The 18,158-nt window shown below is 34.0% G+C and overlaps 1 protein-coding gene across 4 annotated transcripts in view; it reads right to left on the bottom strand.

The window, feature by feature from the left end:
• VRK2 (VRK serine/threonine kinase 2) overlaps positions 1–18,158 on the bottom strand; it is a 97,450-nt gene that overhangs the window by 9,074 nt on the left and 70,218 nt on the right. For 3 of the 4 annotated variants that reach the window (XM_032652935.1, XM_032652933.1, XM_032652937.1), the window contains 3 exons: positions 9,750–9,870; positions 7,306–7,373; positions 3,393–3,559 (listed from right to left, as the gene is read on the bottom strand). In XM_032652935.1, coding sequence (XP_032508826.1) covers positions 3,393–3,559; positions 7,306–7,373; positions 9,750–9,870 — 356 coding nt within the window. The remainder of the gene's footprint in view (positions 1–3,392; positions 3,560–7,305; positions 7,374–9,749; positions 9,871–18,158) is intronic. The other variant, XM_032652936.1, reaches the window with a different exon arrangement.

Genomic DNA, 18,158 nt, shown 5'->3' with positions numbered 1-18,158 from the left:
ACAAAATAAGGACTACTTTTGGACTCCTAAAATTCAGTAAGCAAAAATGTGCTTATACTCAAGAATTTATATTCTTTTTCTCATACAGAAAAGAAATATGAAGACAGCTTTAATAGAATTATTTTGAGAATTAAAGCTCAAGTAAGAATTCTGTAAGCTTTTAAGTTCAATACAAAGATTACTACTACCAGTAATAATCTATTCACCCCTGGATTTGCTATACGAACCTCAGATTCCGGGTGAATAAGGAAACAAACTTTTTCTTGTCTGAAATGTAGGATAGCTTGAACATTTTAACTATGACCTACAGCTACTCCTCTGCCTTAGTAAAGTGTTCAGGAAGGATGAGTGGCTCACTGTGCTCAGGTGTCTGTAAAATTACAAAATGGATTCACGCATCAGAATAATCAGAATAAGGAGGGAGATATTGGTAAACTGATAAAAGGATCCACTACTGGCTCTTGAGGAAATGGCTTATTCAAGGGTTGAATTGAGGCCTCCTGTAATGCTGGTTTCTAGCTTGGCTTTAGCATTCTCATCCAGGAATTCTGGAGCTTTAGCTCACCTCAATAAGCATTCTTACTGAATATGGTTTCCTTCAGTGAATTTTGGACATTACATCCCGATGGATGGCATAAATAGACTGAGGTAGCCCTGATGATAAGATTCTTCTAATATGACAATGCCAGAGCCTTCAGAACTACTAGAGAGTAATATCAGCTATACATAGTATCATTTTGATTAAGGCAAATGTCCCAAAAGATTTGCTTTTCAGGAAAAAATATCAGCATCTCTACTACTTTGACAAAAAGTTCATTTCCAATTTAACTCCAGTAACAGTATTTGAGGACTTCAAGAAGGTTCAGCTTATAGGGAACAGTTTATGATGCCTAGTAAAACCCAGTATTGGATAAATCCCTCTGGGTTTTTTTTGCAAAAAGATGCTATAAGTTTGCTGAGATTCTTATGGTGATGTGCTATCTTATAATACCTAACCAAAACATATTTTTGTTATAGCTACTAAATTTAAAAGGCACAAACCACTTATACTGAGGGAAATAACACTTAAAAAATTAAACATTCATAACTTTCCTTTGAATACTGAATCATAGAAACATTTTATTTATCTAACTATATATGTTTCCTGGTCCACTGACTTCTTTTTAAGTGTCTTTATCCAAAAATTACAAGTCGAGAGTTCATTATTTATTTTGTTAAATAACTAGATCCATGTATAGAGTAACAAGAAATATCTTTAGCTACTAATGAGGGGATTCTGTCTAAAAAGAGAGAAATTTGGGGCCATGTGATTGATATTCATTCTGGACTTAAAAATGATTTTTGTTATGGAAGCAATCAACTGTGGAAACTATCCTTGATCATTTAGGAGAACTGAGTTCAGGACAGTTTACATTATCATACTGTGCTTTTGATCATTTTCAAGTTTGGTTTTTGCAGTATTTCAAAATCTGTCAACTTAATTTAAAAATAAAAAATTTAAGGTGTGGTCACATATGGTGAACCTATATCATTATCAAATATATTAGTGTACTCAAAATACTACAGAAATAAAGTCATTATTCAGTAAATATTGATCTGCTATGAAATATATCCCCGATTCATCTTAATGTCTATATACTGAGGCTGATCATATTGTTAACAGAAATTAGCTAAAGTCTTAAGAATGCATACTATTCTTAGTGTTTTCTTTTTACTCATAATCAAAGTGCTCTAATCAAAAGGGAAGAATAGAATATTTTTGATTGAGGCTCACTGGAAAAAAATGTTTTATGTTCTATCTCTGCATATAAAAATGGTTTCACAACAAACATCCTTTGAATTTGATGAAACTGAAAATTCTGGTGGGTAATAATTAGAATTTTATATCAGAGGATATAGCTATCAGCTTTTTAAATGGCTTCTTTTATATTTCAATTAAGTTTATGAAACTGAAAAACTACAAAAAAGGAAAAAATCTACTTAAATTAGTGTAGATTAAGTGCTGGCTGTTACTGCAAGGGAAATACTATGTCAAGGAAATGGCTCTTTGTTTTGTTGCAAAAGTGGTAAAAACACAAAAGTCAATAAAACTGTTAAAATAAGTCTCAGTAATTACCAAGATCAAAATGCAGTGGCTTTTTATTAAACATGAACTTTTGTTCTGCCTTCTGCAATACGTAAATAGTGCTGACAATTGGTTTGTGAGGCACTTGCTACAATAAAATGTAATTGTATCATGAGAGAAAGGTGACAATCAGGAGATCATGAAAAAATTACATATTCTCACTGGTAGTTAATTAGCCATGCAAAACCTCCTCAAACAGATATTCTCTTCTATTAGGAATGATTACTATGCAGGCCTACAGATGTCAATACCACAGTCATTCAAATACTTCTTTCCCTACTAATTGAAGGTTGTAAAGCTCTGGTGCCAAGGTTTTGCTTCCAAAGAGCTAATTTATGACTAGAAGGATATTTTATGTCTTCAGTTGCAGCAGCTACAAAATTCAGCAAATCAGAACCATCTGTGCACTGATACTTGACTCACCATTCATCTAGCAGCCTATCAGTCACATTAGTTTGCATCCTGCATTCTTGGCTCATGAATACTTGTGATGATCCAAAGTTCACAAGAAATATTAAAAATGAATGACATCCTGACCCTACCTTAATGTACATGCATCAGGAAACAAAGCCCTCCATTTTTTTTTTTTTTTTTTTTTTTTGCACATGGGCCAGTGTCAAGGCAGGATTAGACATTTAGTTGCCTGTCCAGTAATGTTGCCGATAGCAGTCTCAGGCTTCTCCCACCTTCTTAAAAAATGTTCCAAGTTCTAATTCTTTTGTGTTGTTTCCAGTTCTAATTTTTTTTTTAAAATGTTGCTGTGAGGGAGTCAGTTGGAAGATAAAGTGGAAGGTGTAACTTTAAAAAATAACTTTTTGCAAAAACGAATGGTTTCTATAGATTGAAATATCAGCACATACAAATATTCCGGTAAAATTTAAGAATATTATTACCACCACCAAATTATGGCCAAGGGTAAGCAAAAACAGGGATGACTAAAGAAAATCTGAAGAAAAGCAGCAAAAAAAGGTTTCCATGAATAAAGCTGGATTCGCCTTCCATATCTTATCCTAGTCCTATCTCTATGACATCAGTGACTGCTTTATTTCTTTAATAATACACAACAGGCCACAGATCCTACTATTTTTCTCTTAAAGACAACAAGTCAAAGGAACCTTCAATAAAATTTCTCAGAGCTCAGGGGATATAAGAATTAGATATAAGTAAGAAACAGGACTGTCAGACTCATCTTGACACCTAAAACAACTTCATTTGGTACATAAGCTTCACAGAAGGTCATCACTGGATTCAAGGGACTGTTACTTACCTTTTGATTATTTGGAGGACGCACATTTAAGCTCTCTCCTTTAGGGGAAAATTCCAGTGGTCCTAAAGGTATTCCACTTGGGTTCAGAATTTTCTTGAGCATTTGATAGTCTGGCTTTTCATCATATGCTAAATTATGAGCACATACCAAATACTGGGCTATTTCACCTGTGAAGTATTAAATTTTTTTAATATGTCATTCATAATGGGAAAAAATTTCAAAACTTCAATATTCTCAAAATCTGTTGTTTTTCTCTTATACAAGCAAGTGCACACACACACATACACCCCCCTCAAAGAAACTAAGAATGAACAGTTCAACAGGAAAGTACTCTTTAAATGATATCCAAAAATGACTGAAATCTAGTGACCTACAGATTGGATAAGATGGGAGAAACTAGTTTTTTTTAAACGTATCTTTGTTGATATGTTTACAATTCACTCATCAAAAGAAGCAAATTTTTAAAATTATAGTGATTTTGATTTATAGGTTGTAACTATTAAGAAATACATGAATAATATAACAGAACCAGCCATGCTTCACACTTTTTTTCTGAAATTTTAAAAATTCAGTTAAAAATAAGTTTTTTGAAGTTTTAAAAATTCAGTTAAAAATACTATAAACAAAAAAAACCAAACAAAAAATACTATAAACGTCCTTACTTTGAAGGAAGAAATCATTGCAAATTGTAATTAAGGCTTTGATTTTGAGATTACAACAGTTCATTTAGAAATGACCTTGAATTCTACAGTTTTAGCCGTGACTGACTAGAATTTGCCGAACCTCGCTCAAGTCCTGCATACCTAGCTAGCCCAGTGTAATCATGGCATAGCCTTTCTGATTTAGAGCACAAGGATGAGAAGTTGCCACCTTTTAATTTTTCTCTTCCCTAGAATGGTACAGTAACCTTCCCACAAAAAAAGTTATGAACTACAAACTTTTAAATACAGTACAAGTAGAGTCAGTAACCAAAAATTGGAAATATAGCCACTTTACAACAAATGTAGTTTGCATTTGTTTCAGGTGGAGGTTCAATCTGAGATATAAGTGATAATATCATACACTGTTTAAAAACTGGCATATTTTCATTTGTTAACAGAGATGTTTATACTCCATAAACTAGTTTTTCAAGCCTTTCCTCTTCAAAGACTTATTACTGACCCAGACACAAGTACCTCTTACTTTCTCACTAAGTTGTTTATATCCTATGGTGGGGAAATTGGGGAAGCTTCGTGGCTTGGCAGAACTGACTTCCTAAATCTTTGCTCCCTTCCAGGCCTACCTCCTTTCAAGTGGGGAACTGCAGAGACACTGGGTTTCACTCCCTACAGGGAAAAATTCCAAAAGGAATAGTCATTATCTCTCCCCCCAACCCCCCCAAGGAAAGTCAGAGAGTGACCATTTTACACTGTATTGTCCACAACTATTTTCCAGGAACATAAGGCTATTGTGGCGAAAATGAAAACTCTTGGCTCCAGAGTTTTTTTTGTTTTTTTGGATACTGTGGCAATTCTGCAACCTCCTTTTTTCCTCTTAATGTATAAGATGTCAAATTCTGTTATCTAGCACTCGCTCGACCAGATCTCTGTAACTAGGAAGTGCTGCAGCTTCATCACATTTATAACTCATGTTTCCAGAAGCCCTTTGTGGGGGCATCCAATTCTTGAAGAGATGATCCAAAAGAAAAAAGATGAAATTACATCCACTACCATTTTAATATGAATATTCTGTTTTTCTTTGTTCAAGACTGGTAACCCCAGTTTGGTATATATTATAATTCTATTAACCAGAATATCCCAGATGAAGAAGAGAGCTGAATACGTTGGGGACACTTTTCATAATTCACTGTTAGAAGACAATGGAAGACTCCTGGCACTCCACCAGCTGACAGTAGCTGTGCTGCAAAGCCTTCATGGGTCTGGGGTTTGAAAAAATGAGGTACCAGTGAGGTAGCAGAGGGAGAAAAAGGAAAGAGCCACCTCTGTTATGAATATATTATGATAAACCTGACGCTTAGATGATTGTGATATAGTACTGGTTTAAATGTTAGCCTTTCAAGATCTGGATTTATTATATTAAGTACACCTTTTAATTTACTAGCATATTTCCAGAGTTATAAAACAAATGCTTTGAGTAGTATGAAATTATGATATTCTTGAATCATCTGCTTTTTAAGCTAGTGAAATATTAAGTATCATTACTATCATTTCAAGAGACAGAAACTTTTGAAACTATTATTGATATTATTACACTGAATTGGACATGCGTGTTGCAAACTTCTCAGCTGTTTTATTTCATAAAATGTCTTAGTAATAAACCTTCTGTAAATCGGATTAATTCTCATGCTAGCAATACCCACTCTCCTAAGCATAACCAACTAACTTGAGAGACCTTCAGTTAATAATAAGGTTTCAACGTTTTGTGCTTTAGAAATAGAAATCTGCATTTTATAAAAGAATAGTATAGACCCAAACAAATGGTTTGTACTGGCACTCCTCCCACCATTTCTTGTACCACTCAAACACTATATGTAGCAATAGCAGTGTCCCAGAGTATACACTGGTCCGTAAGCATTTACTGTGTACAATCCAGGGCACGTGGGCTTTCTTTCCTAATCCTAAACTGAACACTTACCTTTTGTGCATGAGAGACAAGAAAAGAGATATACAATTTAAAAAAATTTTTAACATCTCCTCATCTCTCTTTTTGCTGTCCTGTTGAGTAAAATGAAAGCTGTGTGACTTGGTAAAAATGCCAATAAGAATATTAGCCAAAAAGGAATACTGGCATATTGACTGAGTTACTCAGTGCAGTTACATAAATGAAAAGTTTTCATCTTTCAACCCATCCCCCAAAATGAGAATACTACTCTCCCGTTTGCCTCCCTCCGTCAGAAGGAAAGAGACAACAGAGGGTGGGAAGCAGAAGACTCATACTGGGCAGACTTGTGGGATTTGGGAAATGGAGGTGGGAAAACAGAACTGGTCTGTTCATTGCCTAAGGAAATGAAAATTTTGGTTTCTGGTCAAAGAAGGGCTGTAAGTATAAGTTTAAGATGATTTAACTCTACTTTTAAACTCTCATGTGGAAACTGATACTATTTGACCTTATCTAGACACTCAGCGTACATATTTACTTTCATGAAAGTCAGCTAAAAGCTAACTTCGAAGTTGCCCGGTAGAAACAGAGATCAAGATTCACTCTGCCTATCGTCTCGGAGAGAAAGCAAGCCGGACAGCAGAAGCAGGCTCTGCTCTGTGAGGCAGTCTAACTCGGTGGTTAACTCGGTGCTGAACAATGTGCCATGCAGCACTTGGGTAATTCTGAATTGCCTTACTATTTTTACTGATAGTACTACCAATTAAAGAATTCCGAAATGGTCTATACTAACGTGAAAGAGAAACCTGTTCACTGAAATATACTCCGAATCCCAAGGTCATATGCCTTGCCAATCCAAAAATTTTTTTCTGGCTGTTGAGTCAGACTATAACCCAAGTCTAAACAGCATTCAAGTGTTTAATGGTTTGGTTTTTTAAATTATTAATTGAAAGTAGTCTTTCCCTAGATCAACTTTCTCTTCTTTCAGCAACACACATAGGAACAAAAACAGAAAGTCCACTCTAGAGATAACCACATACAGTTGACCATTAAACCTGTGCATGATTCCCAAAATATACATCTAAAAGAAAGCAGTGCCATCAGCAGAGCCCAGAATGCTGCCTGCATATGTTCTTGCAGCATTCTTGTGTCCTGATGAAAAGAGGATCTAAACAATCTCTTCTCTAGCAACGTATCTGTAACCCTGGAGAGTTTCTTCCCATCACTATGGGAATGGGACTGGGTGCAGCAAAAGCTACAAGAGTGACAAATGTGGTGAGCTGTAAATCATATAGGAGAAGGCAGAAGTTATCACCTGACTTACAGCAACTGCTTCCGGAAGGAGCCCATTTAAGCACCGACTCAGGCAGCTCATCCAACAGACTAAAACAAAACAGAGTAACACACAGTGAATTTGTTTGCAATCCTGTGATTTACTGTTTTGATTAGAAAACAAAACTCTGTGGGTCACCAGTAATGTGACTTTCCATACTTTTTTTTTTCCACCCACCTGTAATGGGTAAGAGGGTAAGTGGATGGGGGAGATCCCTCAAATCTCACTGATCGATTTTATATCAATCACCTAGAAACTAAATGTAGAACTACAGTATAAAGGCTTTAATACAAGGTCTGTACGTGTAGAAATGTAGAAGTAGGGATACATGATTTTTAAAAAAAAAAAAACCTTAAGAAAAAAATACATAGAAAAATGTTATCTGGATTTTCAGGATATTTTTCCTCAGGTACTCAGCACTGGGGAGGGGCAAATTATTTAATATTTTATGTATATTGTTCTCAATTGGGCAGTTGCTTTATGCTATGCCATGATTAAACAGGTTAACAAGAAATATCTAAAAAACAAAACAAAAAACCCATTATTCTAACACTTTCCAGTGTTTTAGACTGAACAAGTACAAATCTCTTAAGTTGCTTCAGCCACAAATATATAAACATTCGACTAAAATTACTGATATGAATGTTTGATTCACAAACTCAGGCATGGGCAGAATTGCAACAATAAATGCACTGATCTAATATTACCCTATGTTAGGAAAATAAAGGGCATATGGGATACAGTATTATGGTTAAATATACAAGCCTGCCCTTATGGGGAAATTCTGCGTTATGCCTTCTCAGCAAGTTGAATAAATTATGATTATGTATTATATAAAAAGTTTGAACATGTCATATATATATAAGATATATATATGTACGTATCTTAATTATACACACGTCTTAATTATAAACTTCATAATACAATATTAGCTTTATTGGTCAATAGGTTTATATTAGTAATCAGGTCAAAATGAATATATTAATATATGCAAGGGGCCCCAAAATACAAATGGAGATTATGTTTATTAGCATTATATTTTATTATTTATGTAATACCCTATTATATTCAAATATATACATATAGATATATTCATTAGAGACATATACAATGAAGGCATCTATATATGCATATTGATAAAAGACTAAAATAATATTAGTAAGTCTTATTAAAAGAAAAACACATATAGGATCATTGGAAATAAAATGTTAGTCTTTTAAATAAAGTATTTTATTCAAATTAGGTAAACTGAGGTAGAAAATTGGAAACCAAGCCTTTATATACGCCCATTACTGTCCTTTGACTTGACCCATATATTGAAAAACGTTTAATTACCTGAGGGTTATATGGACGCATCAGTCACCTCAATAAGTAACTGATTAGACAGTTCTAATACTGACATATAAATGTGTTAGTTTTGGGAAAGGGACTAGGACGCTCAAGATTCCAAGTGGAGAAATATTTCATTCAATATATGTCAGTATTTACAAATGTAATCTGCATTATTTTGTATCTGCAGGCTAGCTTTCCTCTCTATTAAGAACTGATGCCACACTGAATTAGAAAGACTGATTTCTATGGATCAGCTAGCTACCCATTTTAAACTTCTGTTGTGACTTGCCCTATTAAAATACAGCTGCTTTTTCCAATTGCGATATTATATCTGTGGATAACACTGTTGAGAATATCTTGGTGCATAATGAAAAACTGGCTATGCTGTGCTACATGCAATTGACTTTCTGTTAGGCCTGATCAGTGAGAAAAACAGTAAAATAGTAACCCACTCTATTCTCAGTCTAACCTAATTCTCACCCTAATAGAGTTTAGGTGATAAAAATTGAATGTGGAATATTAAAATGTTTATGTGGCTGCAAAATGATCTCTTACATAAACACCTCATATACAAATTCTGTTTGTTTCTTCCTTAAGAAACAAAACATACACTCCCCCCAATAACAGGATTAAAAACAATGTATGTTGCTCTCACTTGAAAAATATAAGCCCTGTTTGTCCCATTTCACTTTGTTGCTTTGCACAGTTAATATCAATCACACCAAGCTCACACTAACTCCATATACTTATACAATGCTAATCTGAAAATACTCTTCCTTGAAAATACCACCACCTAGAATCTAAGTTTTGGAAAACACCGTGTGAAGGAACAAATATTTCACTTTTTATTTTGTATTACAACTCTCATACATATGATCTCATAGGTGTTAGCTTAATGGATTTTATGTCTGTAAGCTGTTTGGGTTTTTTAAAATATTTTTCAAATTTAAGAAATTTGCTTTGGCTATCTTATTGAATGAATAGGTTGCATGAATGAATAGGTTGAATGGCAGTCTTCTCTGAGATATTAACTCGCTTTAATGTATCCCTTCAGACCTGGTGCTGTACATAACGGAATACTTGAAAATCTGTACTTTGTTTTAGCTGTCTGGACAGCCACAGGGTCCTCCAGGTTCTGCTCCCAGGGCAGTCTCCCACATAACCACCGCAGCAGGCAGTAGCCGAGGATTTCAAGGTCACTTCGTCTGGACAGGGCTATAGGAATAAGCATTAAGAGAGAAAGATGAGGGATAAGTCATTTTTGAGAAATAGAGAAATCACTGAATGAACTACCACTGATGAAATATGAAAAAGCCAAATGGGCGATGTGTTTTGTTTGTTCAGCTGGAGTAAAGCTTAAACGCCCAGGCGTTTGGCCCCGGTCCATAGAAAGGCAGTGACTTCTTGCTGTTGAAAGTAAGGGTCAGTTTCCTCACCTCCTCCAACTTCATCCTTCCTTCGTCTGGCCTGTCACATGAACTTGATCTCCATGGCCTCTGACATGATCCAGACAACCCATAACCTGGCACCAACACTTTCTCAAAGAGCCAAGCAGTAAAACAAAGAAATAAATGTCTGCAGCTAAATTGCTAACACATGTTCCAGGAAGTCCATGGGGTCTGCATTGGTCATGCAGAGACCCTTCAAGTGCAGACTAAACACTGATGGCCTTTCCTGTTCCACTCATACTAGCAGCACTGGAAATCGGAAAATAGGACAAAACTGCCATCTAGTGTACACTATTAAAAAACGGGTCTTTCTTAAGATTTTTCAATTAAATGAAAAAGCACAGGATAAATACGCCTGCTGTTTTGGGTACACGGATCTAAAATTTTACAAATATTATTTTAGATATAAGCAGTGCTAAAGCAAACTTCTGATCAAATCTCCTGAATAAAAAATATACAGGTAAAGAAATAATGTGCGTGAGGGGTGGGGTGCAGGTGGTGGGAAGTAAATTTTAAAGCCAAAGAGAGGTTTCCATAATCTAATATAAGATGGCTTTTCATAAAAAAAATACAGTAAAAGAACATTTTGAGGCCACTGTAAATATCATTTATATAAAACTACAGACTAGTGCCATAGACTAATTTCATGATAATTTTCTGTTTTTTTTAAAGTAACTGATTTCAAAAGAAGGACAAAAAAATCTAAGAAACATGTCAAATATAACAAATATTACTGAAATAATGATTAAAACATTAACAAAATCCCACAAAATAAACTCATTTTTATAACCATTCCAAATTGTTATAAAACAATAGCCTGGCTCACACTTCTACCATTACTTGAATGTTCATCTGTGTAGGGATGTAAAATCTCCTAAGTGCAATACACGGCTGTTAAACCCGCCGTAAACAGGTATCCTGGTTTTATTACCTTTCATTACATACATTCTGAAAAGTCACTCAGTAAACTTAGTTTACTTTAAAAAGTCATCTACAAAGAACAATGCTGCTAGCACATCATAACTACTTTTGGTCACCATACATAAATTACTATAAAAGCAGAAGACGAGATTAGCTCTTACACATACTCTATCTTAACTGCTATTAGAGTACCGGATTTATTAAAGGCCCTTCAATCAAGCAGAATGCGACAGTCCCATGGGTACTGTTTACTTTCTGCACAAGCTTCAACAATGTCCTAATGCAAGACTTGGCTCCCCTATTAAAATAAAAACACAATCTCTACCACACTGCTTTGTAGTGATTTCTTCAGTAATAAATCTCCCATTAATAATGGAATGGTTCCATTTGTACAGATGTGTTCACAAATCCCTTTTCCATTATGGCAATTCCTGATTACCACCACTTAAAAAAATTCACATCCTCTAATTTTCAAAAAATTACATTCTGGCACCTGTTTGGACAACATAGGCTACACACAAGAGGCCCTCTGAGGAAAAACAATCAGAATTAAAATGGAATGAACCTTCCCAGCCACTTCCCCCAACCCCCCAACTGAGGGATTAATTGATATGAAGCTGTAAGTAATGACAAGTCATTTAGATTTCTGAAGCCAATCTTTCATAAACTGGTCTTCATTTGAAATAGCCCTTCGAGAGTTAACTTACTTCACTATCAGAGTTCAGTTTTACCTAATTAAAACACAGCACCACATTTTTCAAACTTTTATTTTCTTTTACTGCATATATACATTAATAATTATTGTTAGGTAAATGTTTTACCACTCACTGTTTCCAATAAGTTCTGCAGACATACATGTAATGTTAAAAAAAAAAAAATTCTATAGTCACTCTTTCCCACCATTAAACAGAGAGGTGAAAGGATTAAAAATGTTTCCAAGTACACACCTTTCCCTGAAATTCCCTCTCAGGGAAACAAACTGCAAAGTGTGATGTGTTTTTGAGAAGTTAAACTCTAAGACTGTACAAGCGATTATGTCTTTTCTCCATCTACTACATACAGAAGAGTAATTTTAACACTGGTTAAATTAATTAAAATATTTTGGATGACAATATTAGCATCTATGAGTGGGTATGTAATTAACACAATGAACTGATCATATATCTTTAAGTTTAGGTAAAGTACAACATCAAAATATAGATGATATGATAATGATAACTGTTGAATCTAGGAATTGAATATTTGGATATTTACTATATTATTCTACTATTTCCTGTATATTTGAAAACAAATAAAATGCTGAAAATTAAAAAAAGAATTGATCATAGTTGAGGAAGACTAATTAACATCTAACAATGAAAATATTTTTTAATTTGAAAGTTGAAACATATTATGGATTATTTTGGTTTTGTATAATTTGTATTTCTGTATAATTTATTGTAATACATAAGGTTTTTCAGTTGCATTTGATAGTTAACATAATCATTAGCAGCATATTTTCATATAGATTTCCTAAAGTCACACTTTTACTCATGGTACTTCTGCTTAGAAATATAGGAAGATTTAGTTATCAATATTCTCTTGTCACTTTCTAAATATAATTTAGCATCTAATTTTTATTTCGCTTATTAATATGGAACAATGTAAATGAATCTTTTCACTGAAAGCCTGTGGTGTTCTCAGTTGCTCAACATTTCTAAATGATAAAGTATTGCCAAGACTAACCAAAAAAAAAAAAAAGGCACAGGTGGGGTGGGACTTGAATTCGATTTCACTAGAAAGCAGATTCCAGAAACAGCTGACACTAGAATACATAATTAAAATAAAAACGATCAATGTGATTTATGAAGCTGCTACCGTGCCAGACACTCTACTGCTTTTATATCATCTTATTTAATCATCCTAACAATATGAGGTATCATTAACCCTGTTGACAATTAAGAAAATAGAGGCTCAGAGAGGTTAAATAACTTGCTCAGTATCACACAGCAAAAAGTCACAGAGCTCTGTATTGAAATCCAAGTCTTTCAGAATCCAGAGCCAACACTCCACTCAATCTACCAATTACTTTGCCTCCATTGTTAGTTTTGCACCATTTAGACAACATAACATATACCCTTCTACAGTTAGGGAAGTATCTGAAGCAGGCATTTTAACTTAAAACACCAAAAGACATACTGACCAAAGAGTTCTATTGGCAAGGAAGAAATAAGCAGCAGATCCTGAGGTCTAAGCTGTAACACTAACAAAATTTTTCATGCAACTATCCTTACATGACACTATTTCTGTAAAACTACTTCATTCTGATGAAGAAGAATGTTTAATTAAAACATTAATTTATAAAGTGTTAAATGGTCCTTCCAAGCTGAAATGAGAACAACAAAGAAATCACATTGGAGGACTGGTCCTTATTCTAATGACAAACTGGAGTAAAATTATCTGGGTGCAATTCACCAAATGGAATGAAAGAACTGGGAGAAAAAGAAAAGTATCAGTGTTAATCCCAAAATGGCTCTGATTATTCGCCTAAAGTGTTTCCTGTTGAGTTTTTTTCTTACATAAGTAACATTATCAAGTAGGAAGAAAAACAAGATTTGCTAGGAAATAATAAAGTGAACTTGAAAACTTTCGCCTTAAGCAGACAGGGTCTAAATGCTCAAAATACTAGTTTATATACTCAGAAATGACAATAAGAAAGCAGAAAACATCTGAGTAAGACGTTCACCTGAGAAGTGAATGGTGACTATCTGCACAATAAATTTAAAGTTTATTCTTGTTTTTCTAACTAGTAACCTATGTTATTCAGTAGTTTGTCAATTCAGATGTATAAAGAGCTAGAAAATTTTATGGTGGCCACAACTTATTGCAATTTCAAAAAGGATATTAGGAAAGTAGAATACAATGTGTCACATTTCAAATAAAATAATAAACCCAGGTCGCTTTTATTTCTTCAGTACCTTTTAAATTCTAAGCCTTAGTTTTTTATGAAACACGTGTGAGGCTTAGGAAAAGTTATTCAACAGAGCAAAGGTATCTTACATTTGACCAATGTGTATTCTTAACTCAACCAAATAGTTTAAGACCTATGCCAAGACTTTGAAAGTCATGTCTAAATGTCAAAATTGGGTTATGTCATACAGAAAGAATAGTGTCTTCATTAAAATTTATTTATACATCAACCAAAGACTATTTATAGCAGTGAAATTTACTTAAAAATAAAAATCAACATTGTGTTTTTCTGACTACTAATAGATTCAATAGAGCATATCAATAACTTGGTTTACCTTAATACCTTATAATTGAAAAATGGGTTCCCTTTTCTGAATTATTGTTTAAGAAGATAAATATTGTATAAACCATGTCATTTCCCCAAGTTTGGTAGCATGAAAACACATTCTCAGTTTATTTCACATATATTTTGTAAGCTGGAGTGCTAGATTAGAGTGAAATGAAGCCGTGCAAGAAATAACACAAGACTTGGATTTTATATGCTGTAGCAATTGGCAAAAATTTTAAAAAGTATGTAATATATTTCCTTCCTTGATACTGAACATATTATATAAACAAATGGACATTTAAAATGCAATTTAGATATATTTTATGGTCATCAATGATGTCAAATTAAAATAGGTATTATACACTCAGTGCACAAGTCTGAAGTATTTAAAAAAGCTCCGTATGTTAAATGCAGTATATCTCTAGAGAAATTAGGTATTGACTGCATGCCTCAGTGAGCAGAAAAATCTACAAAAATCTATACCACACATTGATCCAAATACTGCTTTTTAACATTACTAAGAATGTAACAAATTTTAAAATAGTATATTTGACACAGATATAATTCTCTGTAATTATCAGGAAACAAGCCCAAAATATGTCAATGTTTATACATGTTGGTTTTTATGAAGAATAAAAAATTAATAACAGATGAGATAAGCCCAAAATATATGACTCTAATTTTACACTAAATGAAGCACTTCAGCCTCTCAGAAAACACTTTTAGGTCATATATGAGAACTGAGTTTGGAAGAATAACTGCAATTAAAAGAATACAGATACATAGACGCACATAGTTCAAGAAGAGTTATCTATCCATTCATCCATCTGTCCATTCACCTCTATATATTTCTATTGATATTTTTTGGCTTATAACAGTACAAGCTACCCTCCTTTTACACAGCTGAACTAGAAAATGCTTAGGTGAAACTGCTGACGGGCACCTTATACAAGCTCCTTCATTATAAAAACCCAACTAATCCACAGAAACAGGAGAGGTAGCTTCTGTTTCTGAATAACCACTACAAAGGTAACGGAGACCAGACAGTTGGATCAGGTTAACAATATATCTGTTAAGTTGCTAATCCATAAGTCACTTTTACATTGAAGGCTGAATATTTCCCAGGGCCTGATCGAGCACAGATAAACCTAAAACATAACAAATGCTTTGATAACTAGAGGTTGTATTTCCTAGTGATAACTTGTTTTACTCTTTATGTTTTCCTTTGCATTACCTTCCTCAGTATTTATTTGAGCTCATAGCTGGACTGGTACAGAAAAGATTTTTCTGAGATTAAACTACATAGTGTGTACTGAAAGTAAACACATGAATATTTATGAATCTGACATTCTGCATTTACCTACAAGGATTTATGGCCTTGTTTAATTCTAGTTTCTAGATATGACTAAATGATTACTTCATTTCTAATAAAATCCTAAAGTGAAATGTTTTATTTTGGAAAATTAAATGTAAAACATGAGGAATGAATAGTATACAAATATTTGAGGACACCAAACCTTTCTTTTTTTATGCTAGACTAAAACTGCATGTTAAAATTTCAGCAAATATATATATATATATTTATATGTGTACATCTACATCTATGTATCTATGTATCTATACATGTATGTGTATATACATGCATATATGTGTATATATATGCATATATATGTATATCTACACATAAATACAGATATGGTGAAAAGTTTAGTGTACATTCTATTTTAAATGCATTAAGGGAATCTAATTTTTATAGAAATCTTGTGAAACCCATGATAAAAATGAATACTCACTCCAGCTCATTACTTTCAAATACCAAAAATACGTAATGTAGGCTCTCCCCTGAGTAGTCTTCCCAAAGAGATAATATCTTTTCCCCATCATTCTCAGTTCAATCTTCTCTCCAAAGACCTAGCATTGTGAAATCTACCCAACTCATCAACATATATTATTATTTAGGGAGCAAAAAACTTAAATGCATTATGGAATAAAATTTTGTTCAAATCTTTCATGAAGACGGCATAATGAAAATACTGCCCTAAACTATGGAATAACTGAGGAGGACTTCCAGAATTACCACAGTCCAAACACTGACCAGACCAACATACGACAACTCGACTTTCCCATTCCACAATCACAGTGGCTTCCTAAATGTTTTTTTTTTTTTCTTTTTTGCGGTACGCGGGCCTCTCACTGTTGTGGCCTCTCCCGTTGCGGAGCACAGGCTCCGGACGCGCAGGCTCAGCGGCCATGGCTCACTGGCCCAGCCGCTCCGCGGCATGTGGGATCTTCCCGGACCGGGGCACGAACCCATGTCCCCGGCATCGGCAGGCGGACTCTCAACCACTGCGCCACCAGGGAAGCCCCTAGATGTTTTTTTAATAGTCAGAATCTAATAGGATCAGTATTAGAGCTATGGGTTGAACTAAGTGGCCCAACCATAAGTTAATATCATCATTGACATAATTGGACCAAAGCTTAAGAATCTGTATGATGAATTTCCAGTTATACCACTATCAAAAAGTACTCTCAGATTTCTAAATATTCTTTCATACTAATATATCTGGCAAATCACTACTTTTCTAACCAAACTATCCTTGAAAAAAAAAATGTAGTGATTTCACTGATTTTGATAAGGAGTATAAAAGGTAATTTCTATTCCAGAAAATTTAACCTATGATTCTTCTTGAAAGGAAGAAGGTATACAACCGACACATTTGTTTTACTTTCTCATTGGCCTACGTTAAACTACTGTGGGTTTTAATTGCTCTGGAAAATGATCAAGACCCTCTACATTACATGGTCAATGGTCCTTTTAATAGAAAAGGCAATAATATACAGTTGTTTGCACCAACTAAAACTCGTTAGAAAGTATCAGTTTAGGGTAACAGTTCAACAGCCATTAACAAGTGCAAATGTCTAACTGCCTTTTAGTGAAAATGTGATCCTTTCAAAGCAGTTTAAAAATTATTTGTATGGTTTAGCATATTTGAAAATACTTTTATAAACAAAGTTTATGAAGAATATAATTTTGAAAGACAAAGTTTTTCAATAATCACCTTTTTTTTTTTACTAGCATAACATTAGAATTGACTTTTTGTCTTGCTGACAGAGCAACTAAGAAAGTACAGTTGCATTGACCATATTGATTGTGAACAAAGCAACTATCAGTGGGACTCCGCACCATATATTTTCAATATTGACCTCCTACTTCCTTCGCCATGGCTTTCTGGGTTGGCTATTGGATTTAGACTGCAGTGTAATAAACAGCTAAGGTTTAATTAATGGTAAATGAATACAAGACATAGGTTATGACTTTAACTAATTAGGGAATTGTTGAAGTAAGTCTCCCTTGGAATGCAAGGCAGTATAATCAATGTCCAATAAAAGGACTATGTATGTAATTTACCTGCAAATGTGTTTCCAATACCATCAAAGTGAGTTTAAATAAGTAAGATATATGAAAGGCGACTAGGAGAGATTTCCACAAGTTAACACTTCATAGATTCAGGAAAGATTTCCTTATTGTTGAGATGGTATCTTCTAAAGCTCTGATAAGGGCACAATGAAAAACAGGAATAATTCTTCACATGTGTACCTGTACCAAATCTGTAATTGTCACTACAGCATAAAAATTCAGTTGCTGACCTCCAAATTTAACCTAAACAAACTAGTACTTTCCTGTCCCAAATGAGCATCAAGTTTTGCTTACTTGACACCTTTTATTCCTTCTTCACTTGTCGAAGTCTGTATCTCCTCCCTCTGTTAGAATATTCATTGACATACAGGAACTCACTACTTTTGATAAACATCTCACCAATGTTCTCATTCTTCAAGCTGACTATGCAAAGGTCATT

Source organism: Phocoena sinus, chromosome 13 (assembly GCF_008692025.1).
Source record: "Phocoena sinus isolate mPhoSin1 chromosome 13, mPhoSin1.pri, whole genome shotgun sequence".
NCBI lineage: Eukaryota > Metazoa > Chordata > Mammalia > Artiodactyla > Phocoenidae > Phocoena > Phocoena sinus.
This window is presented reverse-complemented; position numbering and strand designations above follow the sequence as displayed.